This window comes from Cinclus cinclus, unplaced genomic scaffold, assembly GCF_963662255.1.
Source record: "Cinclus cinclus unplaced genomic scaffold, bCinCin1.1 SCAFFOLD_32, whole genome shotgun sequence".
In the NCBI taxonomy this organism is placed as follows: Eukaryota; Metazoa; Chordata; class Aves; order Passeriformes; family Cinclidae; genus Cinclus; species Cinclus cinclus.
Genome location: NW_026912098.1, coordinates 3529548 through 3555955, shown reverse-complemented (window position 1 = coordinate 3555955; position 26408 = coordinate 3529548). Strand labels below are relative to the sequence as shown.

Sequence of the window (26408 nt, the reverse complement as noted above, 5' to 3'; positions counted from 1 at the left end):
TGGCTGTGTGTAGTGGCTAACAGCTGGCCTTGAGGCCTTACAGTTATAATTAATCCTGACTGTAATTTTATAACTGAAATGTTAGTAATTACTGTCACATGAACATGAAGTTTTGTGTCATCCCTTCTGTCTCCACTGCCATGAGTGATCAGCAATAACCTGACCATGGGGACAGTGGTGGAGATGGAACCCCAGCAGGGGAAGGTGACCAGGAAGAGCTGCCAGCAGCTGAGATCTGTGGAGGTCTGGACCTTGTGAATGGAAAAACCTGCTGGGGATCCTTGAAAATAGAAGACTCTTATAAAAAGAAGAAGCGGCTGGAGATATGGGAACGTGATTTTCCCCAGCAGAAAGAGAAGGGGCTCAGAGCCATGCACTGGACACAGCCATGAGAGCCCAGCAGAGATGCCGTGGGCACCACCCACCAGGGAAGCAGCAAGGAGAGTGAGTGCACCCTCGGGAACGCAGCATGGGAGGAGAGGCAGGAAGTGCAGGAAGCCGAGGGAGGGATGGTTGATATCCAGGACCCCCATCCTTTCCTTGCCACCCTGCTGCATTGACAGCGGAGCTCCCACAGCACTGCTATTGGCATCCCCTGTATCGTGTGTGGGTTTGACCACACTGCGAGTGCCCGAGCTGCTGCCATCACCATTGGGTGAGCAAGTGCAGCCCAGAGAGGACTGAGCCCCGGCCATGGGGGAAGGTGCTTGGCCAAGGCCAAAGGAGGCTCCCTGTGTGCCCTGCTGCCCTCTCCCTGAGCTCCTGAGAGCTCTGCAGCCCCTCCTGCCATCCCATCTGCCCAGGCCAGCACAACAGCCCCGGCCTTGGGGCCCTCCAGAGCTGCTCCTGCTCCAGGCCCAGGGCCCATCCCAAAGCTGGGGCAGCCACAAAGCTGGGCTCATTTCTGCTCATTCCTGCTCTGATGAGGATGGATCCTCAATGATTTGGAGGTTGCTGATCAATTTTACTACTCCAGAAGCCTCTTCTTTATGGAGTTCAGAACTTCAGAGACAAAAGCTCATAAACATTTGTTCAAAACAGATAAAGAAAGAAAGCATAAGTGAATAAGTGGGAATAAGTGAAGTTTTCAAATCCTCTTTTATTAATTAGACACGTTTCAGAAATGTATTCCAAGAGAATATACTACATTGACAACAATGCAGAGAGAAGTGTTTTGTCCTGTGTTGAGGGTTAGTTCTTTCCTTTTTTTTTCCCTCTGTGGAATTTTCCCCATTGTCATGCTAAGGTACCTGTTGACTGGGCCCTGGTGACAAGGGGGAGGGGATGGGAGGGAAGAGTGAAACCCCGCGAGATTCAAACAGCCAGAAGAGGAAGCGGAAGGCTGGGCCTCGGCCCATTTCCCCCGCGGAGTTCGGACGAGAAGGACGATCGCTGCCTGTGTCCCATCCCTGCTATCCCAGCGTCGGGAAACCACCATGGGACACTGCCCTGCTGTCTTCTCGCTGTGAACTACCACCATCCAGCACTCTGCTGAGCACTGGGACCCACACTGTGAGCAGAGGGCTCTCTCTCCATCTCTCTCTCCCCCTGGGACAGCTCTGCCATCACCCCCAGCCCTCCTGCAGCTCTGCGGGACCCGCCCGCCCCCAGCACCGGGAACTGCAGCTCAGGGAAAAGGTGCCTGCAGCCAAAAAACACTGGGACTGAGTTACTGTTCTGTTTGTGGGTAATTTCATAGCTGTTGTTGTTCTTGTTTGTCTTGTTAGATATACTAGTAAAGAACTGTTATTCCTACCCCCATATCTTTGCCTGAGAGCTCTCTTAATTCCAAAATTATAATAATCGGAAGAATCACATTTTCTTTCAGTCCAAGGGGAAGCTTCTGCTTTCCTTGGCAAACACCTGTCCTTCAAACCAAGACAATGACTCATATTACAAGTGACTAGGAGAAAATTGGCAACTCACAGAAATTGGCAAAGGTCACTGTTTCTGAAACCTTCCAGTCATCAGTGTCCACAGTGCAGCCTTGACCTCCTGGTTCCTCAGGCTGTAGATGAGGGGGTTCAAGGCTGGAGGCACCACTGAGTACAGAACTGACAGGGCCAGATCCAGGGATGGGGAGGAGATGGAGGGGGGCTTCAGGTAGCTAAATGTGCCAGCGCTGAGAAACAAGGAGAGCACAACCAGGTGAGGGAGGCAGGTGGAAAAGGCTTTGTGCTGTCCCTGCTCAGAGGGGATCCTCAGCACAGCCCTGAAGATCTGCACATAGGAGAAAACAATGAACACAAAAGATCCAGAACCTAAACAGACACTAACAGCAAGAAGCCCAAGTTCCCTGAGGTAGGAGTGTGAGCAGGAGAGTTTGAGGATCTGGGGGATTTCACAGAAGAACTGGCCCAGGGCATTGCCATGGCACAGGGGCAGGGAAAATGTATTGGCTGTGTGCAGCAGAGCATTGAGAAAGGCACTGGCCCAGGCAGCTGCTGCCATGTGGGCACAAGCTCTGCTGCCCAGGAGGGTCCCGTAGTGCAGGGGTTTGCAGATGGACACGTAGCGGTCGTAGCACATGATGGTCAGAAGGTAAATCTCTGCTGAGATGAAGAATGCAAAGAAAAACACCTGAGCAGCACATGCAGAGTAGGAGATGTTGTTGGTGTGCCAGAGGGAATTGTGCATGGCTTTGGGGACAGTGGTGCAGATGGAGCCCAGGTCAGTGAGGGCCAGGTTGAGCAGGAAGAAGAACATGGGGGTGTGCAGGTGGTGGCCGCAGGCTACGGCGCTGATGATGAGGCCGTTGGCCAGGAGGGCAGCCAGGGAGATGCCCAGGAAGAGGCAGAAGTGCAGGAGCTGCAGCTGCCGCGTGTCTGCCAATGCCAGCAGGAGGAAGTGCCTGATGGAGCTGCTGTTGGACATGTCTGCACTCTGGGCATGTGGACCTCTAAAATAAAAAGAAATCATGGAATAGTTCAATTTTGGGAGGACTTGAAATATCCCAGCCCAGCTTGGTGTCACTTTCCCCCCACTGCCTGCCCAGGGCTCTGCTGCCTGGAGCTCTCCCTGCCAGCTGCTGCTTCCCTGTGCCCAGGGCTGGGCCCTGCCAGTGCTGCCAGAGCCCAGCCCAGCCCTGGGGGCTCAGCTCTGCCCTGCAGACCCCTCCCAGCACAGGGCACTGCCAGGGCCAGCTCTGCCTCTGCAGGCTCTGATGGCAAAGTCAGAGCAACCCTGAGGAGGTTGGAAAAGTGACACTGATGGTGACTGTAAGGGACCCTCTGCTGATTTCTTTCTTTGCCTGGTTTATTCAGACCTGAGAGAAATTGTTTTTATTGTTCTCAACCTGAACAGATATGTGAATATCAATGTTCAATTTTCCATCTAGGTGACCCTGAGCAGTAGATTATAAAATCAGGATTTTCTCTTTTATGCAGCCCCTGACTTGCTGTGCTCCCTGTATAATCTATTTGGAAATGTTCTGGAGTTAAATGTTGTGCTGGGATCAGTCCTGATCATTGCACCATCCTCACCACACAAGGAGAACACTTCCAAGTCTCACCAGCTGTCTCCCTCCACCCAGACCTTGTCCCCCAGTGCTGTCAGCAGCTCCCAGGGCTGGCTGAGAGCTGTCCCTGGCAGGCAGCAGAGTCCCTGCCCAGCACAGCACCCTGGGCTGCAGGACCCTGCTCTGCAGGACAGCCCTGGGCACCCCTGGCTGCTCTACAGGAGAGAGAATCAGAGAATGTACTCACAGAGTCTGTTGTCATTGGGATGTTCCAGATTTAGGAGATCCCTGCAGGAGCTGCAGCTGCATTGTCCTGCAGCCAGAGGCTTCCTGTGTCCAGGGCTGGGAGTGATTCTGCCCCAGGCACTTGTGAGCATCTTCCCAGCCCTGACTGATTGAAGATCTCTGTGCTGTGCCTGGGATGGCTGCAGGCCATGCCCTCAGCCCTGCTGGGCTGGGAGAAGAGCTGCAAATCAGCAGAAAGGTCTTTTTGAAGCTTTTCATGGTTGCCAGGAGCTGCCTCTGTGCTAGGAGCCCAGCCAAGCTCACTAGCAGAGACACAGCACAAGGACTTTAATGACCCTCTTGAGGCTTGGATGCTGTTTACATCAGATACAGTCCCCCATACTGTGCTTAAAATCTTCACAAAAACCCAAAGTGATATTCAAACTGCAAAGTTTCTTGAAGTTTTAATGGATTCCAGTAAGGAACACAACCGAGAAAATGTCCCCATGTTCCAGTTAGAGCAGAACACTGGAGGCAGTGATGACAGGTGGGGACAAACATGGGAAAGGTGTCTGTGATGCTGAGCAAACCTGGATGTGTCTCAGCAATGCCAAGGGCCAAGGGCTGAGCCCCAGCCCCTGGCAAGGCAGATCCTGTCCCTCCCTCCTTGCTCAGGGCTCTTCCCGGGGCACTGGGCTCTGGGGATGTGCAATGCCAAGGGCAGCACCATGGGGTGGCCCCTGCCAGGCTGCTGAGCAGGGACAAGGAGGCAATGAGGCCCCAGCACAGCAAGGCTCACTTGTCCCCTGCTGGCCAAGGGCCCAGGGCCAGCAGCCATGGCCAAAGTGCTGCAGCACTTGGCTCTGGCAGGGCCTTTCAGCTGCTGCCCATCCCTGTGCCCTCTGCAGCCCAGGCTGTCCTACGGTGTCCATGCCCTGCCCCTCTGTCCCTGCAGGCTGTCCTCATCCCCCGGCTGCCCCACCTGGCTGGCCCCTTCCTTTGCTGACAGCTCTGCGTCCTGCCTGCCTCTGCCTGCACACACAAAGCCTTGGGCTGCTCCAGACTCCTTCTGGATGCCAGGTTTCACTACAGCCCTGCCCTACGAGTGAAATTTCTTTAACCTTGGGTCCAGTCTGGACCATCCCATCTGCTCTTGGCATCAATTCTTTCTTTTTTTCTCAGGCTGTTTTCAACTATGTCCAAAGGATCCCCTATCTATGAAACCTCCCTTCAATCCCTCCCTGGGCTCTCTTCTGTCCTCAGTCTCCACTCCACTGAACACAGAGCTCCTTTGTCCTTATACATTGGTCATGTTCTTGCAGCCTCCAAACCCAAACTTGGGAGATTCACAGAATTCTTAGAATTCACAAAACTCACAAAATGAGTAGGTTGGAAGACACCTTCAGGAACATCAAGTCTAACCCATGCCCTAACACCTCAACTTGACCATGGCCACAAGTGCCATATTCAGACTTTTGTTTAACACATCCATGGGTGTTGACTCCACCACCTCTCCAGGCAGACCATTCCAGTACTTTTATCACTCTTTCCGTGAAAAACTCTTTTCCTAGTATCCAGCCAATTGTTCCCTTTAAACAATTTGAGGCTGTGTCCTCTCATTCTGTCAGTTGCTGCCTACTGATCTCTGGGCCCTCTCCACGTTGTTGGCAAATGAAAAGATTCTGCTCATAGTCTAAGGAAATCACCAGAGAACAAGGAATCCAGACCTGTCTGTCCCAGCTACTTTTGTCTGGGCCCAGTTCTTGGACAGATGCAATTTTGGCCGTAGAATCCCAGATTTGGCATTGGCAGCTTGGTAAGGAGGGCAGTTCTTTTCCACTGGAAGGAAAGCACTGAGTCCCAGTGTGTGGTGGTAGATGAGAGACAGCCCTCAGGGGGCCTGGGCTAGCCTGAGCTGTCTGTCCTGGCAGATTTTGGCTGGGAACAACCCTTGTATATGAAGAACTTCTCATGGGGATTGACAATTCCAGCCCCGGGCACCTGGAAAAAGGGATGGTTCTGCTCCACAGGAAGGAAAGCCCAGAGCCCCAGTGTTCCAGGGGCTGATGAGAGGCAGCCCATGACATGCCAGGATCAGCTGGACTGTGCAGGTGGCCCCCAGGAGGCCAAACCATCCCCACCCATTCCATGTCCATTCCTTTACAAATCCATTTCTTACAAATATCAATCACACAATGCTGCAATGACGTCTGCTCTATAGAGAACAGTAATAAAATACACACTTTTAAATAGGAATGGAGATTTCTAAGAAGCTCTTTGACACATTTCTCCATAACTGGAGTTGAAAACCTTCCTAATCAATTGCACTAGACCAGAGGGAATTCAAGGCAGAACCGTGCTTTGATAGGAAACCTCTCAAGAATTCAGTCATAATCAAACTCCAAAGTCTCTGATACTGTTCATGGGTCCCACTGAGGGACACAACTGAGAAAGCGTCTTCAGGTTCCAGTCAGAGCAGGAAATTGGATGCAGAAATATCAAGTTGTGTGGGAAATGCAGGCATGGAGAGCTCTCAGGGCCTTGTTCATACAGGCTGAGAGATAGAGATGGATCCAAGGTTTGACCTAAGACCTTGGAGTAAGCTTGAAGTACTAGAGTGCTGAAAGTAAAATAGACATGAATCAAGAATATAAGTTTGCAATTTAAGCAGAAATATGTTTTAAGCAAACAGAGATATGTATTATGTAAGCAAAGCATTATGTTAAGTGAGATCTTAAAAAATTTTCAAGTTTAGCAGTAGAAGCTGTAATAAAGGTAGCTAGAAGTTTAAGGTGTATCAATATAAGTGTGTGAAGTGTTAAATGATTGGTTGAAAAATGATGCGTTGCAGCAGAGCCATGGGAAGCAAAGCAAATAATGACTGGTGTAAAAAGACACTAGCAAAGTTCCTAGAAGTATTGGATTGGCTAAAAGCTTACATAAGTCATTATAACTAAGAATGAAGCAGCTCCTGATATTATGGCATTGGAGCTAAGACTTTTTATGTCTCAGCCTTCTTTGAGACTGCTGCCACGAGGCAATAAACCATGTTTTGCAATGTCTCTCTCTTGCCCCATCATTTACAGTAATCATCTCCTGTTAGGGATTATTTGTCCATCAGATGTGCCGATTGAAATCAATAAGGATTTCAAGACACCAAATCTACCCCATTAAAATCAATAGGGATTTAGGGACACCAAATGTACCCAATTCAAGTCAATGGGATTTAGGGACACCAGGTCTATCCATTAAAGTCAATGGGGATTTTGCCAAAACTTGGTGCTAAAATGGGTAAATTTGGGTAAATTTGGGAGACATCTTGGTCTGAATTCTGTGAATTTCTGCTCCAGGTTGACAGTGCTGATGCTTTGGAAGTTGTGGATGAATTCCTGGAAGCCAGTCCCAAATGCCTGATGCCACACCTGTGGCTCATGCTGGAGCTGTTCTTCCAGGTAAGTGGGAAAATTTCCATTTTCAGCCTAAAGTGTGGGAATTGCTATGAGAAAATTGGGGTTTTTAGCAGCAAATATTTTGGGACATCAAGTATGTCCTTTGAGGTAGTTGGGGATCGAACGACATCAGGTCTACCCCACTGAAATAAAAGACTGGCAGGACACCAGGTCTACCACACTGAACGCAATAGGAATGTAGAGAGACCAGGTCTACCTATTAAAGTCAATAGGGATTTAGGGAAGCCAGGTCTACCCAGACAAAGCAATGAGGATTTTGGGATACCTGTTTTAGGAGGCCCCAGGGTTTTTCTGTGATCCAGGTGTCCAAGGGGTACCCAGATGTATCCAGGTGATTTTTGGGGGGATCCAGGAGATTTTTGATGCCCCTAGGTGTCCCGATTCACCTTGATGGGCTGGGAAAAGATCACAGCCACCACTGCATTGTGGCAGCTGATGTGGACACAGATGACCCTTGGTGTTGGGGGCCTGTCAGAGGGCACCCTAACATTCAGGGGGTCCCCCCAAAACTCCAGGTGAAGGCCTCTGGGGTGGGAGGGAGCCCCGAGTTACCTCGGGAGAGGATGCAGTGCAGGTACACTCAGGTGCTTTGTTCTGTGGGGTGGGTGAAGACGGCGTTCTGCACCAGCTCCAGCTCTCGCAGGGGCAAAGGGGGCACCCCAAAATCTCAGGGGGGAAGCGAGGTCAACCAAATTCATGTGCATAAAACCTCTATAACCCACAAAGGAAGTTCTGGGTATGTATTTTATATAGTGCTGAGGTGCATGTGGGATAGCTGCTCCAAAAATGCGCACACCTTCAGTGACCTGTGCCTCTCCTTTTATTCTCTACACATTAGGACTGCACAGTACACCCAATACACATTCAGTTCATAACTCCACCTGTCCCTGCTTTGTATTAATATTAGCTCCACACCTCTTTGCAACTGCCCACTGCTCCTTGTTGGTCGCTCTGGTGGTCGTCTGGGGGTCCTTAGGATGAAGTAAACCCTTCTTTGTGTGTGTGTGTATTAGTCTTTGGGGTCTTTCCAGACCTTGGTACCAGTCTTTGCTGGCTCAGGGGTCTAAGGCTCTAAGGTCTAAGGTCTCACTTATCTGGAAGGCAACTCGATCTTCCACCTTGTTTGCACATTCTTGCTCCTCTGTCTTAACTTGTAGCCTTGCTCTCTTCTCCTGTTCCTGCAAAGACAGAGAATGTGAAGTGTTCATAGAATCTTGTTAGCCTCTTTCAAGTCAAAGCATCCTCCTGTATTTTTACCATGAAATGTTTATTTTAATTCCCCCTGTTTCAGTGTCACAATGGCTCCTTGGTTCTACGGAGCCCCACAGCTTCATCCTTGACCCTGGGTTCCATAGGGGTCCTGAGTTTCACAAGGGTCCCCCTGATTCCATGAGGCACAAGAGTGTCACAATGGTTTCTTTGGTTCCATGAGAATCCATAGCGTCTCCATGGTGTCCTTGGATCTGCTGCTGTCCTTGTCACAACTGACCCATGGTTCCATGAGGTTCTGCAGTGTCACCATGGTCGCTGTCAGAGGCTGGATGAGATCCATGTCCTGAGACACCTCGGGATGAGCTGCCCATGTTGTCCCAAAAAGGCGTTTAAAAGTCCGAGCCCTTAAACTGGCAATCGGGGTTTCGCTGCTCCCCCCGGTGGGGCAGGAGACTCAACAGCAGCAACAACTATCTTTACCTCCGCTTTCATTTCATTTAAGGTGTTAATAACCGTGCACCAGGTGGTAGGGAAGTCTTTAATTTCTCTATCATTGCTCATGATCGTCATGTCCCTCATGTGATCACCAAGAGCACGCCAAGCCTCTGCTTGAAACACAAGCGGCGGGCTAGCGAGAAACCCGTGTTCTCGTGCCCACTTCAATAATTTGGTGAGGGTCTTCTCCGCTACTGATTTCTCTCGCTTAGCAAGTATACTAAGCAGTAGCTTCACCACAGCAGCACATTCACTTTCCATGCTTGTCTTTAATCAGGATCGGGAAGAGAGCGCTCGATTCTTCCTACCTCCTCTAGGGACGGTCCCTCGCTCCTCTTTCTGCTTTGCCTCACCACACGCCGTGGCACGATTAGCCAGTTCGCATCAACGCCTATGCATTGATAGCAAAAACCGCGTCCCACCACGCTGCGTCCCTGTTCGGTTGCCACTTGTTATGGAGGAATTCAGCGAGGGAAGAATGTAATTAATCAATCGGGACAGCGAGCTCTCCTCTATAGGGTCAGCCCAGGCACGGAGCCACTGCGTATGCCTGCGTACAGTGGTCATTTGCCCTCCGAGCACTGCTTCTTGGAGCTTGCCTGCTCACTTACCTCCCACAATGGGTCGAATCGAAGGTCCCTGTTCAGGGGCCACTTGTTACAAGGAGCAACCAGAGTCAGAACCGCAACACTCATAGAGTTATGGTGAATGCTCCACTTTATTATACAAGCCGTTGTCTTTTATAAAGTTCTGACATAAGTCCATGTGCTCACATGCCTAATACTCATATTTATTGGCTACAAATAACTGTTCATACCCTGCAACTACCCTACTAATTGGTTACAGCATTTTATGTTTATGTTCTACTTTCTTGCTCTTGTGATTAGCACATCCTGGCTTGCTTTCTCACTCTTGCCACCTGTTTATCTCTTATTCTCAGTCCAAGGTCAGCATGCCTTTGCTAGCACTAAAACAGCCCAATTTATCCCAACACTGCAAAGCAAACTCTCTGCGGCCTCACTGGCCCAAAACCTCTCCACACATGTCCACCCTGTTGTCCATCAGTGCCACCAGGTCCTTTTCTGCCTGGCCCCTCTCCAGCCACTCTGTCCCCAGCCTGGAGCACTGCAGGGGTTCTTGTGGTCAAAGCGCAGGACCCAGCACTTGGTCTTGTTAAACCTCACCTTGTTGGATTTGGGCACTGGATCCAGCCTGTCCAAGTCCCCCTGCAGTGCCTTCCCACCCTCCAGCACATCCACACTCACACCCAGCTTGGTGTCACCAAGATTCCATGAGGCCCTGGAGTGTCACATTGGTGTCGATGATTCCACGGAGCTTCCCAGTGTCAAAATGTGCCTTTGGTTCCATAGGACCCCTTGGTGTCACAAAGTCCCTTGGATCCTTGGGCCCTGCTGTGTCAAAATGGTGCTTTGCTCGCATGAGGTCTCACAGCGCAGCAATGCTCTATTTGGTTCCACAGTGTCACAATGGCCTCTAAGTCCCTGAGAGCACCACGGTGTCAAATATGTTTCCTTCATTCCATGAGTCCCTGAGGAGCAGCACTGGCCCCTTGGTTCCAGGGGGCCCTGCAGTGTCACAATGGCCCCATCATTACAAGGTCCTGCTCTGTCACAATGCTCTGCATGGTTCCACAAGGCCCTGCAGTGTCAAAGTGACCTCTTGGCTCCATGAGGCCTCCGAGTGCCACCATGAATTCCTTGGTGCTGCAGTGTCCAATGGAGCCCTGCTTACACAAGATCCTGCAGTGTCACAAGGGACCCTTGGTTCCATGGGGCTCCACAGTGTCACAGTTGTTCCCTTAGTTCCAAGAGTCCTTGCCATGGAACAATGGCCCCTTGGTTCCATTGGGCCCCAGGCTCTCACAAGGCTCTCCTTGGTTCCACAGTGCCACAATGGCCCCTTGGTTCCACAAGGCCCTGCAGTGTCACAGTGACCTCTGTGGTTCGACGAGGACCCAGACTGTCACCATGGACTCCTTGATTCCATTTATCCCCACAGTGTCACAATGGCCCCTTGGCTCTATGGTGCCATGTCGTACACAGTGTCACTCTGGTCCTCTCCGTTCCACCAGGCCCCGCAGTGTCACAGTGGCCCCTTGCTTCCCCAGGGCCCTGCAGTGTCACAATCATCCCAGAATCACCCAGGCTGGAGAAGACCTTTGAGAGCATCAACTCCAACCTGTGACCCAACACCATCTTGTCACCCAGACCATGGCACTCAGTGCCACATCCAGTCTTTCCTTAAACACTTCCAGGGATGGTGACTCACCCACCTCCATGGGCAGCCATTTCCAATGCCCTTCCAATCACCCTTTTTGTGAAGAACATTTCCTAATGTCCAGCCTAAATCTCCCTTTGTGCAGCTTTAAGATTACATCATCTGCTCCTGTCTCTGTTCCCTGGGAAAACAGCCTGACACCCACCTGGCTGTTCCCTCCTGTCATGTTGTAGAGAGTGATGAGGTCTCCCCTGAACTTCCTCTACTCCAGGATAAATGAACCCAGCTCCCTCAACTGCTCCTCACAGGACTTGTGTTCCAGACCCCTCATCACCCTTGTCACCCTTCTCTGGGCACACTCCAGCCCCTCCATGTCCATCCAAAATTGGGGGTCCTAAAAGTGGACACAGCACTTGAGGTTCTCTCCTTGTTTTCCCACTGTCACAATGCTATCCTTGGTTCCATGGGGCCCTGCTGTGTCACAGTGTCCCCTTGTTTCCATGGGGCACCCCAGTGTCACAAGGGTCTCCTTGGTTCCACAGTGGGACAATGCACCCTGGGTTCCATGAAGCCCTGCAGTGTCACAATGGACATTTGCAGGGCTGGAACCCCTCTGCTCTGCAGCCAGGCTGAGAGAGCTGGAGCTGTTCAGCCTGTGCACAAGAAGGCTCAGGGAGACATTAGAGCCCATTCCAGAACCTAAAGGGGCTTTGAGAGAGCTGGAGAGGGACTCTGGACAAAGGCCTGGAGTGACAGGCCAAGGTGGAATGGCCATGAGGTGAAGGAGGGCAGGTTTAGATGGGATATTGGGAAGAAATCTTCCCAGTGAGGGTGGTGAGGCCCTGGCACAGGTTACCCAGAGAGGCTGCAGACTCCCCACTTCTGGAGGTGTCCAAGGCCAGGTTGGATGGATCAATCTGGTCCAGTGGAACCCCAGTGTCTCAGGTCAGATTAGAGGTGACCACCACAGATCAAGGCCAGGCAGAGAAGTATGTCCTGGCAGCTTTGGTCTCAGAGAAACCCTTGCAAACAGGGAATTTTGGAGGAGAAATGCCAATTTTTTCCCTGGTTGTACAAGAGGGACAGCTCTTTCCCATAGGAAGGCAAGCACTGAGCCCCAGTGCTTGAAGGCAGGTGAGAGCCAACCCTCAGGAAGTCAAGGCCAGCCAGGCTTGTTGGTTATGGCAACTTTTGTCTAGGAGCAATCCCTGGATATTGCAAATTTTTGAAGGGGAATCCTGTTTCAGTAATGGGTACCTGGAGGATAAGGACAGTTCTTTTCCATTTGAAGGAAAGGTCAGTGCCTCATTATAGCAAGGGCACATGAAAAGTGACCCTTGACAAGCCAAGGGCAGTTGGACCAGTCAGGCCAATCCAACCAGACCTGTTCCCTGTTCCCTTGGATCCATGGGGGCCCTGCAGTGTCACAGTGGTTGTGTCACACTGGTCCCTTGTTTCCATGAGGCCTTGTAGTGTCACAGGGTTCTCACTGATACTGCAGGATCCCAATGGCCCCTTGGTTCCATGAGGACTCACAGTGTCACAATGGTCTCCTTGGTTCCATGAGGTCATGAGGAGCCCCTTGATTCAACGAGGCCTCAAAGTGTCCTCATGGCTCCAGGATTCCATGAGGCCCCTCAATGTTAAATGGACCTTGGGTTCCACAGGCTCCTACACTGTTCCATGAATCCTTAGTTCCATGGGGCCCTGTAGTGTCACAATGGACTCCTTGGTTCCATGGTTCCACGAAGTGACACAATCACTTCTTGGCACGACAAGACCCCATAGTGTCACAGTGGTTCCTTGCTTCCATGAGGCCTTGCAGTGTCACAATGGACTCCTTGGTTCCATGAGGCTGCCAAGTTTCACAGTGGCCCCTTGGTTCAGTGAGGCCTGTGATGCCTTAAGATTTTAGCCTTTATATTTTTCAGGTCCTCTACTGAATTTGGGCATTCCTCTGAACTCCACACAAAGTGTTAGTTAAAGGTCTTCACATTTTGGTCAGACTAAACATTTCCTCTGAAAATCAAGAACACACTAGAGCCTCAGACTCTGAAAAGTAAAAACAAAAAGGAATTGTGGGGGGGAGCAAACTGGGGGAATATAGCTTTGTAAAGACTAAAACCCCAATGTCATGAACTCTTGATTAAGGTGTCAGTTTACTTTTGAATATCAAGTGTTAATAAGTTCTTAAATAAAGTGTTAGTTTGCTATTGAATATTAAGTTGTAAAATGCTAAATCTTACCTTTTGTTGTCATTGTTAAGTGTTAATATCCCTTGGTAAGTTCAGACGTGTTCTGCTGATCCTGTATTTGTATCCCTTCCCATCACCTGCTCTGTACCTGTGCCCCATTCCATCCGGTATCAGTTCACTGCTCCCAAGAGACTGCGCGCCCAAGGCTATATGCAAATTAGAGACATCCAGCATCCTGCAGAACAAAAGACCCCCAAAGACAATGAGCTGGTGTAAAACTAAAGACTGAAAATAACATTCCTGAGCCAGCAAAACAGTAAAGAACGTCAAATCGTCAAGCAGAGCTGGTTTCCACCTTGTCACATAACTTTAACAGCACCCAGCCAGAATAACACCCCTAGACCACCATCCCACAGGTGTCTTCCTAGGGACTCTTGCGAGGACGGAAGCCCCAGCTCTGCCAAGAGACAGAGCTGTGCATTCGCCTCCTCAGCGTCGTCCAGCAGGTGCAGCAGAGGTGTGTGTGACCCCTCAGGCTCCCCACCCAGAGCTGACCTTTAAAAAAGACCTTTAAAAAGGAGCTTGTCTCCTGGCCTTTTCTAACAGCTTCATTACTGAAGTTGTAATTGGAGGAATAACCTCTGATATTTCAATGTGTCAAAACTTATATCTGTCTGAAAAACTCATGACCATGTTTCATCTTAGTTGAAGACTCTGGGAGGCTTTGCACTACCCAACAGGCATCACCTATAGTGTCACAATAGACTCCATAGTTCCAGAAGGCCCTTCAATGTCAAAACAGACCATTGATGATTCCATGATATCCCACAGTGTCACAATGGCCACTTGGTTCCATTGATCCCCACAGTGTCAATATGGTCCCCTTGGTTCCAAAATGCCCTAAAATGGCACAACGGCCCTTTGGCTTCACAAAACCTCAAATTGTAAAAATGGCCTCCATGGATTCATGAGGCCCTGCTGTGTCACACTGGACCCTCAGCTCCCTGATGCTCCACAGTGTCACAATGCTCTCCTTGGTTCTGCAGTGTGAGAATGTCCCCTTGGTCCCTTGGAGCTCACACTGTCACTCTTGTGCCCTTGGTTCCATGAGGCCCTGCAGTGCCACAATGGTCCTTTAGTTCCACGTGGCCTCCAAGTGTCATCATGGTCTCCATGGTTCCACTGGGCTCTGCAGTGTCACAATGGCCTCCATGGTTCCATGAGGCCCTGAACTGTAACAAAGGTCTCCTTGGTTCCACGGTGTCAGAATGGCCCCTTTGTTCCATGGAGCTCCACACTGTCACTGTGCTCCCCTTGATTCCATCAGGCCCTGCTGTGCTAAAATGGCCCCTTGGTTGAACGGGGCCCTGCAGTGCCACAACAGCCCCTAGGATCCAGCGGGTCCCAAAGAGTCACAATAGTCTCTGTTGTTCCATGACACTCCACAATGTCACAATGGAACTTTGTTTCCATGAAGCCCAAGCATGCACAAGTGACCCCTTGGTTCCATGAGGCCTGGCACAACCAGAATGGCCCCTTTGTTTCATGGGGTTTGGCCCTTTGCATTCATGAAACACATCCAGGTTTGTGCAGCATTGGAGACACCTTTCCCTTGTTTGTCCCCACCTGTCTTCAGTGTCACCAATATTCTGCTCTAACTGGAACCTAGGGACACTTTCTCAGTTGTGGCCCTCAGTGGGACCCATTACAACTTTAGAAAACTTTGAACTTTAAATCTCATTCTCAGTTCTTGAGAAGTTTTTTGAACACTCTTTCAGGGTGTAATGTCTGATGTAAACAACACCAAAGCCCTGAGAGGGTCATTAAAGTCCTTGTGCTGTGTCTGTTCTGCTGAGATGAGCCAGGCTCCTGGCAAAGAAGGAGCCCATGGAAACCAAGAAGAGCTTCAAAATGACATTTCGGCTAAGGAGCAGCTCTTCTCCCAGCCCAGCAGGGCTGAGGGCACTGCCTGCAGCCACTCCAGGCACAGCACAGAGGCACAGAGAGCTTCTATCAGTCAGGGCTGGGAAGATGCTCCCAAGTGCCTGGGGTAGAATCACTCCCAGCCCTGGACTCAGGAAGCCTCTGGCTGCAGGACAATGCAGCTGCAGCTCCTGCAGTGATCTCCTAAAGCTGGAAGATCCCACTGACAACAAATCTGTAAGTACAACTCAGAGTATGTCCGCTGTAGAGGAGAAGAAGCCAAGAGCTTCAGCTCACTTCCAGGATATTTTCAAGAAGAAGATTTCTATAAAGATGGGGAATTTCCTGAGATTGTTTCCAAATTCCTTCTCCCGTGAAATGGAAAAGATAAAATATTATAAAATTATTAATTTTGTATCTGAGAGACCTGAATTGTAGCCCTGGGTGCTCTGTAAGTCAATGGTAGTTTTCTAAAGAGGTTTCAGCCACTCTGCCCTTGGACAGCACCAGCATCCCCTGTGCTGGACCCATCAGGCTCAGTCTGACCTGTCCTTTCTCCAAGCTGCAAACAGAACCTGCCCCCAGCCAGTGCCCTGCAAACAGGCAGGGTTCTGTAGGGACAAGGAGAGTGCACAGAGATTTGGGGTGTGTGAGTGCTGGCAGAGGGAAACAACTCCAGGAGGAAAATCTCCAGGAAGCAGAGAGAAGTTCAGGGAAGGAGAGAAAACAAAAACCAAAAAATGTTGTGGCAGGGAAAGTTTAGACATCTCCAGAGGATCCCCCTCAGCAGTGCAGCCCCTCGGTCTGAAGAAGCCCCTTCCCTCCTGTCCCCCAGCCAAGCCTCTGCCCTCAGGGCTGGGGCTCCAAGGCGTGAAGCCCCTCCTGTGCAGGCAGAGCTGCAGCAGAGCTGTGGGGCAGCTCTGCAGCCCCGGGCCCAGTTCCCTCTCCTCTCATCACTTTGCCCCACAGAAGGTGCTCTGTTATCCCTGCCAGCAGCAGAAATGCTGAGGGTTTCTGACACCTAAAAGAAGTCAGCAAGAAAAATAAACAATACCTTTTAAAAAAATGTAGAAAATGTTGACAGGTTTTACCATTCCCATTCCTACACAGCAGGAGTGAAGATGATGAGGGGTTCCTGTTCATAGGAAAGGATTTCCACAGAAAATATTGAACAGTAGGTCTGGTCCCTGTCCCCTCCCACCCGTGCAGAGTAGACCTGAATTGACATGAGGACCTGAGATGATGTCCTTCCCATCACTGCAGCTGTGGTCTCCACCAAACACACCTCCCACTCAGCCCTGAGGGAGCATTTCCTGAAAGAGAAAGAGTTTTCTATTTGAAAGCAGGAATGTCTTTGATTTTGGAAATGGCTTTGATTTTGTGTTATACAAGTCCCACCTAACTTGTCTCTTACTTCTTGTCCTGTAAAAGATTTTCATGCCAAGAGGGGCCAAATGTCCAACAGCAGCTCCATCAGGCACTTCCTCCTGCTGGCATTGGCAGACACGCGGCAGCTGCAGCTCCTGCACTTCTGCCTCTTCCTGGGCATCTCCCTGGCTGCCCTCCTGGCCAACGGCCTCATCATCAGCGCCGTAGCCTGCGGCCACCACCTGCACACCCCCATGTTCTTCTTCCTGCTCAACCTGGCCCTCACTGACCTGGGCTCCATCTGCACCACTGTCCCCAAAGCCATGCACAATTCCCTCTGGCACACCAACAACATCTCCTACTCTGCATGTGCTGCTCAGCTCTTTTTCTTTACATTCTTCATTGGAACAGAATATTCCCTCCTGACCATCATGTGCTACGACCGCTACGTGTCCATCTGCAAACCCCTGCACTACGGGACCCTCCTGGGCAGCAGAGCTTGTGCCCACATGGCAGCAGCTGCCTGGGCCAGTGCCTTTCTCCATGCTCTGCTGCACACAGCCAATACATTTTCCCTGCCCCTGTGCCATGGCAATGCCCTGGGCCAGTTCTTCTGTGAAATCCCCCAGATCCTCAAACTCTCCTGCTCCAAATCCTACCTCAGGGAACTTGGGATCATTGTGCTAAGTGCATTTCTGTATTTTAGTTGTTTTGTGTTCATTGTTTTCTCCTATGTGCAGATCTTCAGGGCTGTGCTGAGGATCCCCTCTGAGCAGGGACGGAACAAAGCCTTTTCCACCTGCCTCCCTCACCTGGCCGTGGCCTCTCTTTTCCTCAGCACTGGGTTTTTTGCCTACTTGAAGTCCCCTTCCATTTCCTCCCCAACCCTGGATCTGTCCCTGTCAGTTCTGTACTCAGTGGTGCCTCCAGCCCTGAACCCCTTCATCTACAGCTTGAGGAACCAGGAGCTCAAAGCTGCAGTGTGGAGATTGCTGGCACGAGGATTTCATAAACATTGAACGGGGGGCCAATTTTCACAAATCACTTGTAATAAAAGTAATTTTGAATACTTCTTGTTAGTTTGGTTGTGGAATTTTCTTCCTTTGTTTTTTTATATTGTCCACAAAGGAAATGTGTAGATTGTGCTGGTTATAATTTTGTTTCTCTCCACCTTCACTGTGGCCACAGAGTGTGTCAGTGAGTAGCTGTGCTCTAAGTGTCTTTAATGAACTAAAGGATCTCTCTCCCAGCACATTTTTTTCCAGAGATGTCCCTGTTGTTCCCTTCTCTGGAGCTGCAGCAGCAATGTCTGTGTGCAGAGCTGGGGCAGATCAGTGCTGGCACAGCAGCTGTGCCCAGCAGCAGCAGCAGCAGCACTTGGTGTTGCCAGTGCTGCTCCCGTGCCACTGCCCCGCTGCCCTCCTGCCCCTGGTGTTGCTGCAGGGCCTGAGTGCTCTCAGGGCCGGGCACAGCCCTGGGGGTGGCAGTGCCAGGGCTGCAGCAGGGACAGGCCATGGGCACTGCTGGGGCAGCGCTGACACCTCAGGGCAGGGCCTGGGGGCTGGAGGCTCCTTGCCCAGGCTCTCTCCAGAACACCTGGCCAGGCCAACGCTGAGCACAGAAAAGCCCCGGGAGCAGCCCCAGGCTGGCCGTGGGCAGGCTGGGCCCAAACAGCATGGCTGGTGCTCTGCAAGGTCCCTGCAAAGGGAGAGCCTGGCAAGGAGCAGCAGAGCAGGGGCTGATCCATCCCCAGTGCGCTGGACACCCCAGGGCAGCGTCCCAGAGCGTCCTCGTGCACCTGCCAACAACATCCCCCCTCTGCAGCCCTGGCCTCTCCCCCAGCTCACACAGGTGCCCCATCCTTGCAGGCACACACACGGCAGCACTGCCTCAGGAGCCCCTGTTTGCATTGCACAGAGCAGGCGTCAGCACCGCCATGGTGCTGCTGTGGGCAGAGGGACCTGAGGGAGCACAAATGCCATCAGCCCCTGGGGCCAGCAAGGGCTGCGGGACCAGAGGGAAACCACTCAGGTTTGTCGTGGCCTCTGAAGTCAGACAGAAAGTTTGTTCCCATGAGCTGTGACTTTCCTGTCCCACTGCAGACGTTGCTGCTCAGAGCCAGGGCTGCCTGGCAGCCACCCCCACACTGCTCTGAGCATTTCCTTTGCTTCATCTTTGCTTTCTTTACTCTTTCCTGATCCAGATTTCTTCCTGTTGCGCTTCCCTGTAACCTCCCCTGCAAACCACCCATCCCTTTCCTCTCTGTCCCCACTCCCCATTTCACTTCCTGATCTGGCACATTGGGAATGTCCCTTGGGGTGCAGGATCATCCTCCAAGTGGTCCAGGAATTGTCTGCAGGGTCTTGCAGTGCCTGGTGCCGCTCCCTTGCCAGAGGCACCACAGGCCAGGGGGGCACATCTGGGCTGGTGTGTCTGGCTGTGGAGCTCCCTGTTGTGGGCAATGAGGAGGGGCTGGAGAGGCTCTGCAGGACTGACAGGATGGGCTTTGGGGGCTGTGAGGAGAAGCTGAGGGACCTGGGCTGCTGCACCTTCTGAGGAGGAGGCCCAGGGCTCATCCTGAACTGCTCAAGGGGTGGTTTCAGAGAATCACAGAACGAGGAAGGCTGGAAAAGGCCTTGGAGATCATCAAGTCCAACCTGTGCCCTGACACTGCCTTGTCTCCCTGAGCTTCCTTTTGTCCAGGATAAACAATCCCAGTTCTCCCAGCCCCTCCTCACAGGACTTGTGTTCTAGACCCCTCACCAGCCTTGTTGCTCTTCTCTGGACGCACTCCAGCCCCTCCATGTCCTTCTTAAATTGGGGGGCCCAGAACTGGACACAGCACTCAAGGTGCTGTGCAGAGCACAGGGGAAGAATCACTGCCCTGCTCCTGCTGGCCACACCATTCCTGATCCAGGCCCAGGTGCCACTGGCCTTCTTGGCCACCTGGGCACACTGCTGGCTCATGCCCAGCCTGCTGTCCATCACTGCCCCCAGGTCACTTTCTGCCTGGACCATTTCCAACCACTCTGTCCCCAGCCTGTAGCACTGCAGAGGTTGTTGTGGTCAAAGCGCAGGTCCCCATTCTTGGTCTCGTTAAATGTCACCTTGTTGGATTTGGGCCCTGGATCTAGCCTGTCCAGGTCCCTCTGCAGAGCCCTCCTACTCTCTTGCACATGAACACTGCCAGAAAACTTGGTACCACCACAGTTCTATGAGTCCCTGAAGTCTCACAATTGTCTCCATGATTCCATGAGGCCTCCCAGTGTCACAATGGCCTCTTGGTCTCAAGAGGCACCACAATGTCATACATGTTTCCTTCATTCTAAGAGTCCCTGTCGAGCAGACCTGGCCCCTTGGTTCCATGGGGCACTACAGTGTCACAATGGCCCCATCATTACACGAGGCCCTGCTCTGTCACAATGCTCTGCATGGTTCCACAAGGCCCTGCAGTGTCACAGTGACCTCTGTGGTTCCACGAGGACCCAGACTGTCACCATGGACTCCTTGATTCCATTTATCCCCACAGTGTCACAATGGCCCCTTGGTTCCACAAGGCCCTGCAGTGTCACAGTGGCCTCTGTGGTTCCACGAGGACCCAGACTGTCACCATGGACTCCTTGATTCCATTTATCCCCACAGTGTCACAATGGCCCCTTGGCTCTATGGTGCCATGTCGTACACAGTGTCACTCTGGTCCTCTCCGTTCCACCAGGCCCCGCAGTGTCACAGTGGCCCCTTGCTTCCCCAGGGCCCTGCAGTGTCACAATCATCCCAGAATCACCAGGGCTGGAAAAGACCTTAGAGAACATCAAGTCCAACCTGTGACCCAACACCACCTTGTCACCCAGACCATGGCACTCAGTGCCACATCCAGTCTTTCCTTAAACACTTCCAGGGATGGTGACTCATCCACCTCCGGGGCAGCCCATCCCAATGGCCTTCCAATCACCCTTTTTGTGAAGAATATTTCCTAATGTCCAGCCTAAATCTCCCTTAGTGCAGCTTTAAGGCTGCATCCTCTTCTCATGTCTTTGCTCCCTGGGAGAAGAGCCTGACCCCCACCTGGCTGCTCCCTTCTGTCAGGGATTTGTAGAGAGTGATGAGGTCTCCCTTGAGCCTCTTCTTCTCCAGGATAAACATCCTCAGCTTCATCAGCCACTCCTAAGAGGAACTGTGTTCAAGACCCCTCGCCAGCCTTGTCGCCTTCTCTGGACACACTCCAGCTCCTCCATGTCCTCCCTAAATTGGGGGGCCCAGAACTGGACACAGCACTCAGGGTACTGCCTAAGCAATGCCAAACAAAGGGGAAGGATTACTGCCCTGCTCCTGCTGGCCACACCATTCCTGATCCATAGGAATCACTGGAGCTGGATGACAGAAATGGTAGGAAGGGTGTGGGGACAAAGTGTGACTGATTGTCAGCCATGAAGGGTCTTGATTTTCATATCTCTTCAGACTGCACTAGACGGTTCTGGGGGTCAATATTAATTGGACATTGCTGATGTCAACCTAGAAACAGGAAAAGAAAACCTAACAGGACAAAATACTTCTCTCTGCATTGTTGTCAATATAGTATATTCTCTTGGAATACAGTTCTGAAACGCATCTAATTAATAACAGAGGATTTGATAACTTCACTTATTCCCACTTATTCACTTATACTTTTTTTCTTTATTTGTTTTGAACAAATGTTTATGAACTTTTGTGTCTGAAGTTCTGAACTCCATAAAAAAGAGGCTTCTGGAGTAGTAAAATTCTTCAGCAACCTCTAAATCATTGAGGATCCATCCTCATCAGAGCAGGAATGAGCAGAAATGAGCCCAGCTTTGTGGCTGCCCCAGCTTTGGGATGGGCCCTGGGCCTGGAGCAGGAGCAGCTCTGGAGGGCCCCAAGGCCGGGGCTGTTGTGCTGGCCTGGGCAGATGGGATGGCAGGAGGGGCTGCAGAGCTCTCAGGAGCTCAGGGAGAGGGCAGCAGGGCACACAGGGAGCCTCCTTTGGCCTTGGCCAAGCACCTTCCCCCATGGCCGGGGCTCAGTCCTCTCTGGGCTGCACTTGCTCACCCAATGGTGATGGCAGCAGCTCGGGCACTCGCAGTGTGGTCAAACCCACACACGATACAGGGGATGCCAATAGCAGTGCTGTGGGAGCTCCGCTGTCAATGCAGCAGGGTGGCAAGGAAAGGATAGGGGTCCTGGATATCAACCATCCCTCCCTCGGCTTCCTGCACTTCCTGCCTCTCCTCCCATGCTGCGTTCCCGAGGGTGCACTCACTCTCCTTGCTGCTTCCCTGGTGGGTGGTGCCCACGGCATCTCTGCTGGGCTCTCATGTCTGTGTCCAGTGCATGGCTCTGAGCCCCTTCTCTTTCTCCTGGGGAAAATCACGTTCCCATATCTCCAGCCGCTTCTTCTTTTTATAAGAGTCCTCTGTTTACAAAGGTCCCCAGCAGGTTTTTCCATTCACAAGGTCCAGACCTCCACAGATCTCAGCTGCTGGCAGCTCTTCCTGGTCACCTTCCCCTGCTGGGGTTCCATCTCCACCGCTGTCCCCATGGTCGGGTTATTGCTGATCACTCATGGCAGTGGAGACAGAAGGGATGACACAAAACTTCATGTTCATGTGACAGTAATTACTAACATTTCAGTTATAAAATTACAGTCAGGATTAATTATAACTGTAAGACCTCAAGGCCAGCTGTTAGCCACTACACACAGCCACTGAGCAAAGCCACTGACCAGCCCCAATCACCACTGCTCACAGACCACCTCCACTGACCACACCAACAACTGACCACACTGCACTGGCCACCCCATTTACCACACCCACTGACCACCCTCTCACTGCCCAAAGCCACTCACAACCCCCCAGCAACCAACTGACCACACCCAATGACTACCCAAATGACCACACCCAAATGACCACACCCAAATGACCACACCCAAATGACCACACCAGTGACCACAGCCCACACCAGTGACCACACCCAGAGACCTTCCAACTGCCCACACCCACTGCCCACACACAGTGATCACACCCACTGACCACAGCCCAAAGGACTCTCAGCTGACCATACCCCAGCTAACAACCCCCAACCATAACCACTGACCACACCCCAATGACCCCTAAACTGACCATACCCCTACTGAACAGCTCCATTGTCCTTAACCAGTGACCACAGCCAATGACAACACCCATATCAGGAAACCAATGTCCACACTCACTGACCACACCCCAATGACCACATCCACTGACCACTACCCCTTGACCTAACCCCACTGGCCACACCCCTTGACCACACCCAAAAGACCTCCCAACTGATGATACACCCAGGGACCACACCCACAACCCACATCCACTCCCCACACCCACTGACCAAACCCCAATGACCAACCCAATGACCACCCCCTCTGACCACTCCACACTGGCCATGTCCAATGACCACACCCACTGACCATAACCACTGACCACACCCAGTGAACACACCTATTGCCAAGACACCAATGCCCCCACCCCACTGACCACACTCACTGACCACAGCCCACCAAATTCTGCCACGGACCACCCCCACTACCCACATCTACTGACCACATCCAACTGACCACACCTACTGACCACAACCACAGTCCACACCTACTGACCACAGAAACTGACCACACCCCAATGACCCCCAAACTGACCATACCCCCACTGACCACCTGCACTGACCAGAATCACTGACACCCACACTGACCACACTCACTGACTCCATCCATACCAAAAAAACAGTGCCCATATCCTAATGACCACTGCAACTGGCTGCACCCACTGACCTCCCCCAATGACCACATCCACTGCCCACACAGACCGCACCAAGAGACCACCCCTCACTGACCACATCCCAATGACCACACCCACTGACCACATCCACTGACCACACCTGTAGCCTTGTGAAGCCATATGTTCAGTGACTGAATTGTCTGTAAAGGCATCTTCCTTATCAGTCACCATGGACTCCTGAGTTCTGTGAGGAGACACGTTCCCACACAGTCACAATGGCCCCTTGGTTCCATGAGGATCCATAGTGTCTCCATGGTGTCCTTGGATCTGCTGCTGTCCTTGTCACAACTGACCCATGGTTCCATGAGGTTCTGCAGTGTCACCATGGTCGCTGTCAGAGGCTGGATGAGATCCATGTCCCCAGACACCTCGGGATGAGCTGTCAGTCAGTCCCACAGTGGGCTGGTGCTGACCCAGGCTCTCATTGCCCGAGCCATCCCAAGTCCCACCTGGGGGGAGGCCCACAAAGGGTCAGGGGCTGAGAACACAGAGCAGGAGCTCATCCCATGGTGCGTACCCTGCCTTCTCCTGGGGTCTGTGTCTCACCCACACTGCAACCCTAGGAGTTGGTAGCCATGTGTGTGTGTCTTTCTAGAGAGCTTCTGTCCTTCTGTCTCTCTCTCTTTCTTCTAATTCTCATGTTCTTTATATGGAACAGTTTGGCTACCTCAACAATTAAATGTTTAAAGGTTTCTAAGGTTACATGGGCTAAGTTAAAGAAATTCCTGCCATGATAAGAGTTTTATGTTGAATTGAATTCTATATTAAATCATTTTCCAGAATTCCTTGATTTTCTATACTTTGCCACTAAAGGTTTTGTGCCACTTTGACCTCTTGAGAATATCTGGCTGGGGTTTCTCCTGTGCACCAAACTCAAGTAAAGGAACCTTTGGTTACCCATATCATTTCATTGTTCTGGGGTGTTACAGCCCTGCAGGCTCACCATGGCCTCTTGTTTCCATGAGGCCCCACAGTGTCACCCTGTGCCTTGGTTCCATGAGCATGTGGAGTGTCCCACAGGCTGATGCCATTTGTCCTTGCTGCCCCTGCCATCCCACTGCCCCAGCAACAGCCCCGAGCCACCCGTGAGGGACAGGCCCTGCTGTCCCAGGCCTGGGCTCAGCCTTGGCCTTTCTGCTTCCTCCAGCCAGCCCAGGCCTTGCTCAGCATTGCAGTTCCCTGCTCACAGCCTTTGGCTCCTGCAATCCTGCCCTCAAGGATCTGCTCTCCCCAGGCCCTGGGGAGCCTTGGGCCCTCCCTGCCCTCACTCATGGCGGCCACTGATGCTCCAAGGCACTTGCAGTTTTGCTGCTGACTCCTGCAGCAGCTTCTTCAACCTTCTCTCAGTGCCTCAGGCTCCTGCCATCAGCCCCAAATCCCCAAGTCTGGGCATCATTAAAATACACAAAGGCCTTGGGAGCTCTTTGTCTTCCTTCCATTGTCCTCAAGTCTCCAGGGCTTGTGCAGCTGCTTGCAGTCACTTTGGAGTTCTGTTAAGGAGGGAGATTTCAAAGTGCACCTCAGGATTTTTTGTTTTAATCAAGGGCATATTATTTTTGGTTTTCAGTTCCGAGAAGAAGTGACAGAAGCATTCCCCAAGTGATGTTGATGCTGAATGTCTCCTTAGGAGATCTGGGCACAGAGCAGAATGATCCCTTTCAGGGCTGACCCTGTTTGAACAACCTGCTCCTCACCCCCACCCTCACCGTGTCTGACATTGCCCACCTGAGACTGACATCCTGAAAAATAAAAAAAAAATCCCTATAAATGTATTCTTATAATTACAATTAAAGTAAACAATAAAATTATAAATATATTTTCCTTATAAAAGGAAATATTAGCAGTTTTTCATTTAATAAATGAAAAATAATTAAATTTACTAAAGAAATTTATTTTTCTATTTATAAAAAGAAACATTATTTTTAATTATCTAATTTTAGTTTTTATATTAAAATCTATCAATTTTTTAGAAACCAGAGAAGTTACTAGTCATTGGTTCGAAGCAACACAAATCCTTTAAATTATTGGCTGTTCATTTCTCCTTCTTTATGCTAGTGTTTTTAGCAGTCCTTTTGTAATCCCTTTTATGCCAGTTTGGGATCTATGGAAACTTTTTTGGGGCACATTTGGGGATGATTTGTGTCTGGGGAGGGAATTTAGATAGAACTTGAGGGTCTGCAGGACACTTCAGGGAGCCGGGTGGGCACTGGGCAGGGCACTGAGGGATTCTGACGGACACCTCGGCGTCCGGGGCAGCTCTTGGGGGCCCAGGGGGAAAAACTTGGAGGTCAGGGAGGGGAATGTGGAGCCCTTCGGGGTCCGGGCGGGCACTTGGGAGGCTCGAACGGGGCTCTCTGGGGCGCGGGGCATGATGGGAGTTGTAGGCGCGGGTAGAATACTGTTCAGTGGAGCCGCGGAGCATCACGGGAGTTGAACGCGCAGCTGCAATGTCTCTCTGTCGGGCGCGGTGCATGACGGGAGCTGTAGTCCCGGAAGTGTCTGGGACGGGGCATTTGGGGTCCGGGAAGGCTCCTGGGGGACACTTTTGAGTCCGAGCTGTGACTTGACGTGCTCAGGGGGGAACGTGTACGGTTCGGGAGCATTTGGGGGGAGCTTGGGGAGGTCTAACTGGGCCCTTTAGGGCGAGGAACACGGCGGGTGTTTTAAACGAGAAACTGCGTTATATGGGGCTATGGGGCCGCGGGAGGTGACAGGAGATTAATTCCCAGAAGTGGTTGTAACGGGAATCTGTGGCGCTGGGAGCAATCAGGGAATCCGGAGCCGCTTCTGGGGGCTTCTGAGAGGATGGTGAGGGGGCACTTCGGGATCCTGGAGAGTGTGGGGGACTATTATGGTACATGGGGGGAGGGGGCAGATAGCGGAGTTCTGTGGAGCGCGGGGCATGATGGACGTTGTAGTCCCAGCTCCAATGGGGCTCTATCGGGCCGCGGTGCATGATGGGTGTTAGAGGCGAAAAGGAAAAGATGGCGCCTTCACAGGCCCCGCC

At 51.6% G+C, this 26408-nt stretch overlaps 2 protein-coding genes across 2 annotated transcripts; one reads left to right on the top strand and one right to left on the bottom strand.

Annotated features, from left to right (window-relative positions):
* Positions 1–1941: 1941 nt before the first annotated feature.
* Positions 1942–2874, bottom strand: LOC134057343 (olfactory receptor 14A16-like). Its single transcript, XM_062514332.1, has one exon. It carries the CDS (start codon positions 2872–2874, stop codon positions 1942–1944), a length of 933 nt encoding a protein of 310 aa, XP_062370316.1.
* Positions 2875–16669: 13795 nt separating this feature from the next.
* On the top strand, positions 16670–17602 carry LOC134057382 (olfactory receptor 14J1-like). The gene has a single exon (XM_062514371.1). The coding sequence runs from the start codon at positions 16670–16672 to the stop codon at positions 17600–17602; it is 933 nt and encodes a 310-aa protein (XP_062370355.1).
* The last annotated feature ends 8806 nt before the right edge of the window (positions 17603–26408 follow it).

Bases quoted from the DNA above. Each gene is read 5' to 3' on its own strand.
- LOC134057343 (XM_062514332.1), bottom strand. From the start codon at position 2,874: ATGTCCAACAGCAGCTCCATCAGGCACTTCCTCCTGCTGGCATTGGCA.
- LOC134057382 (XM_062514371.1), top strand. From the start codon at position 16,670: ATGTCCAACAGCAGCTCCATCAGGCACTTCCTCCTGCTGGCATTGGCA.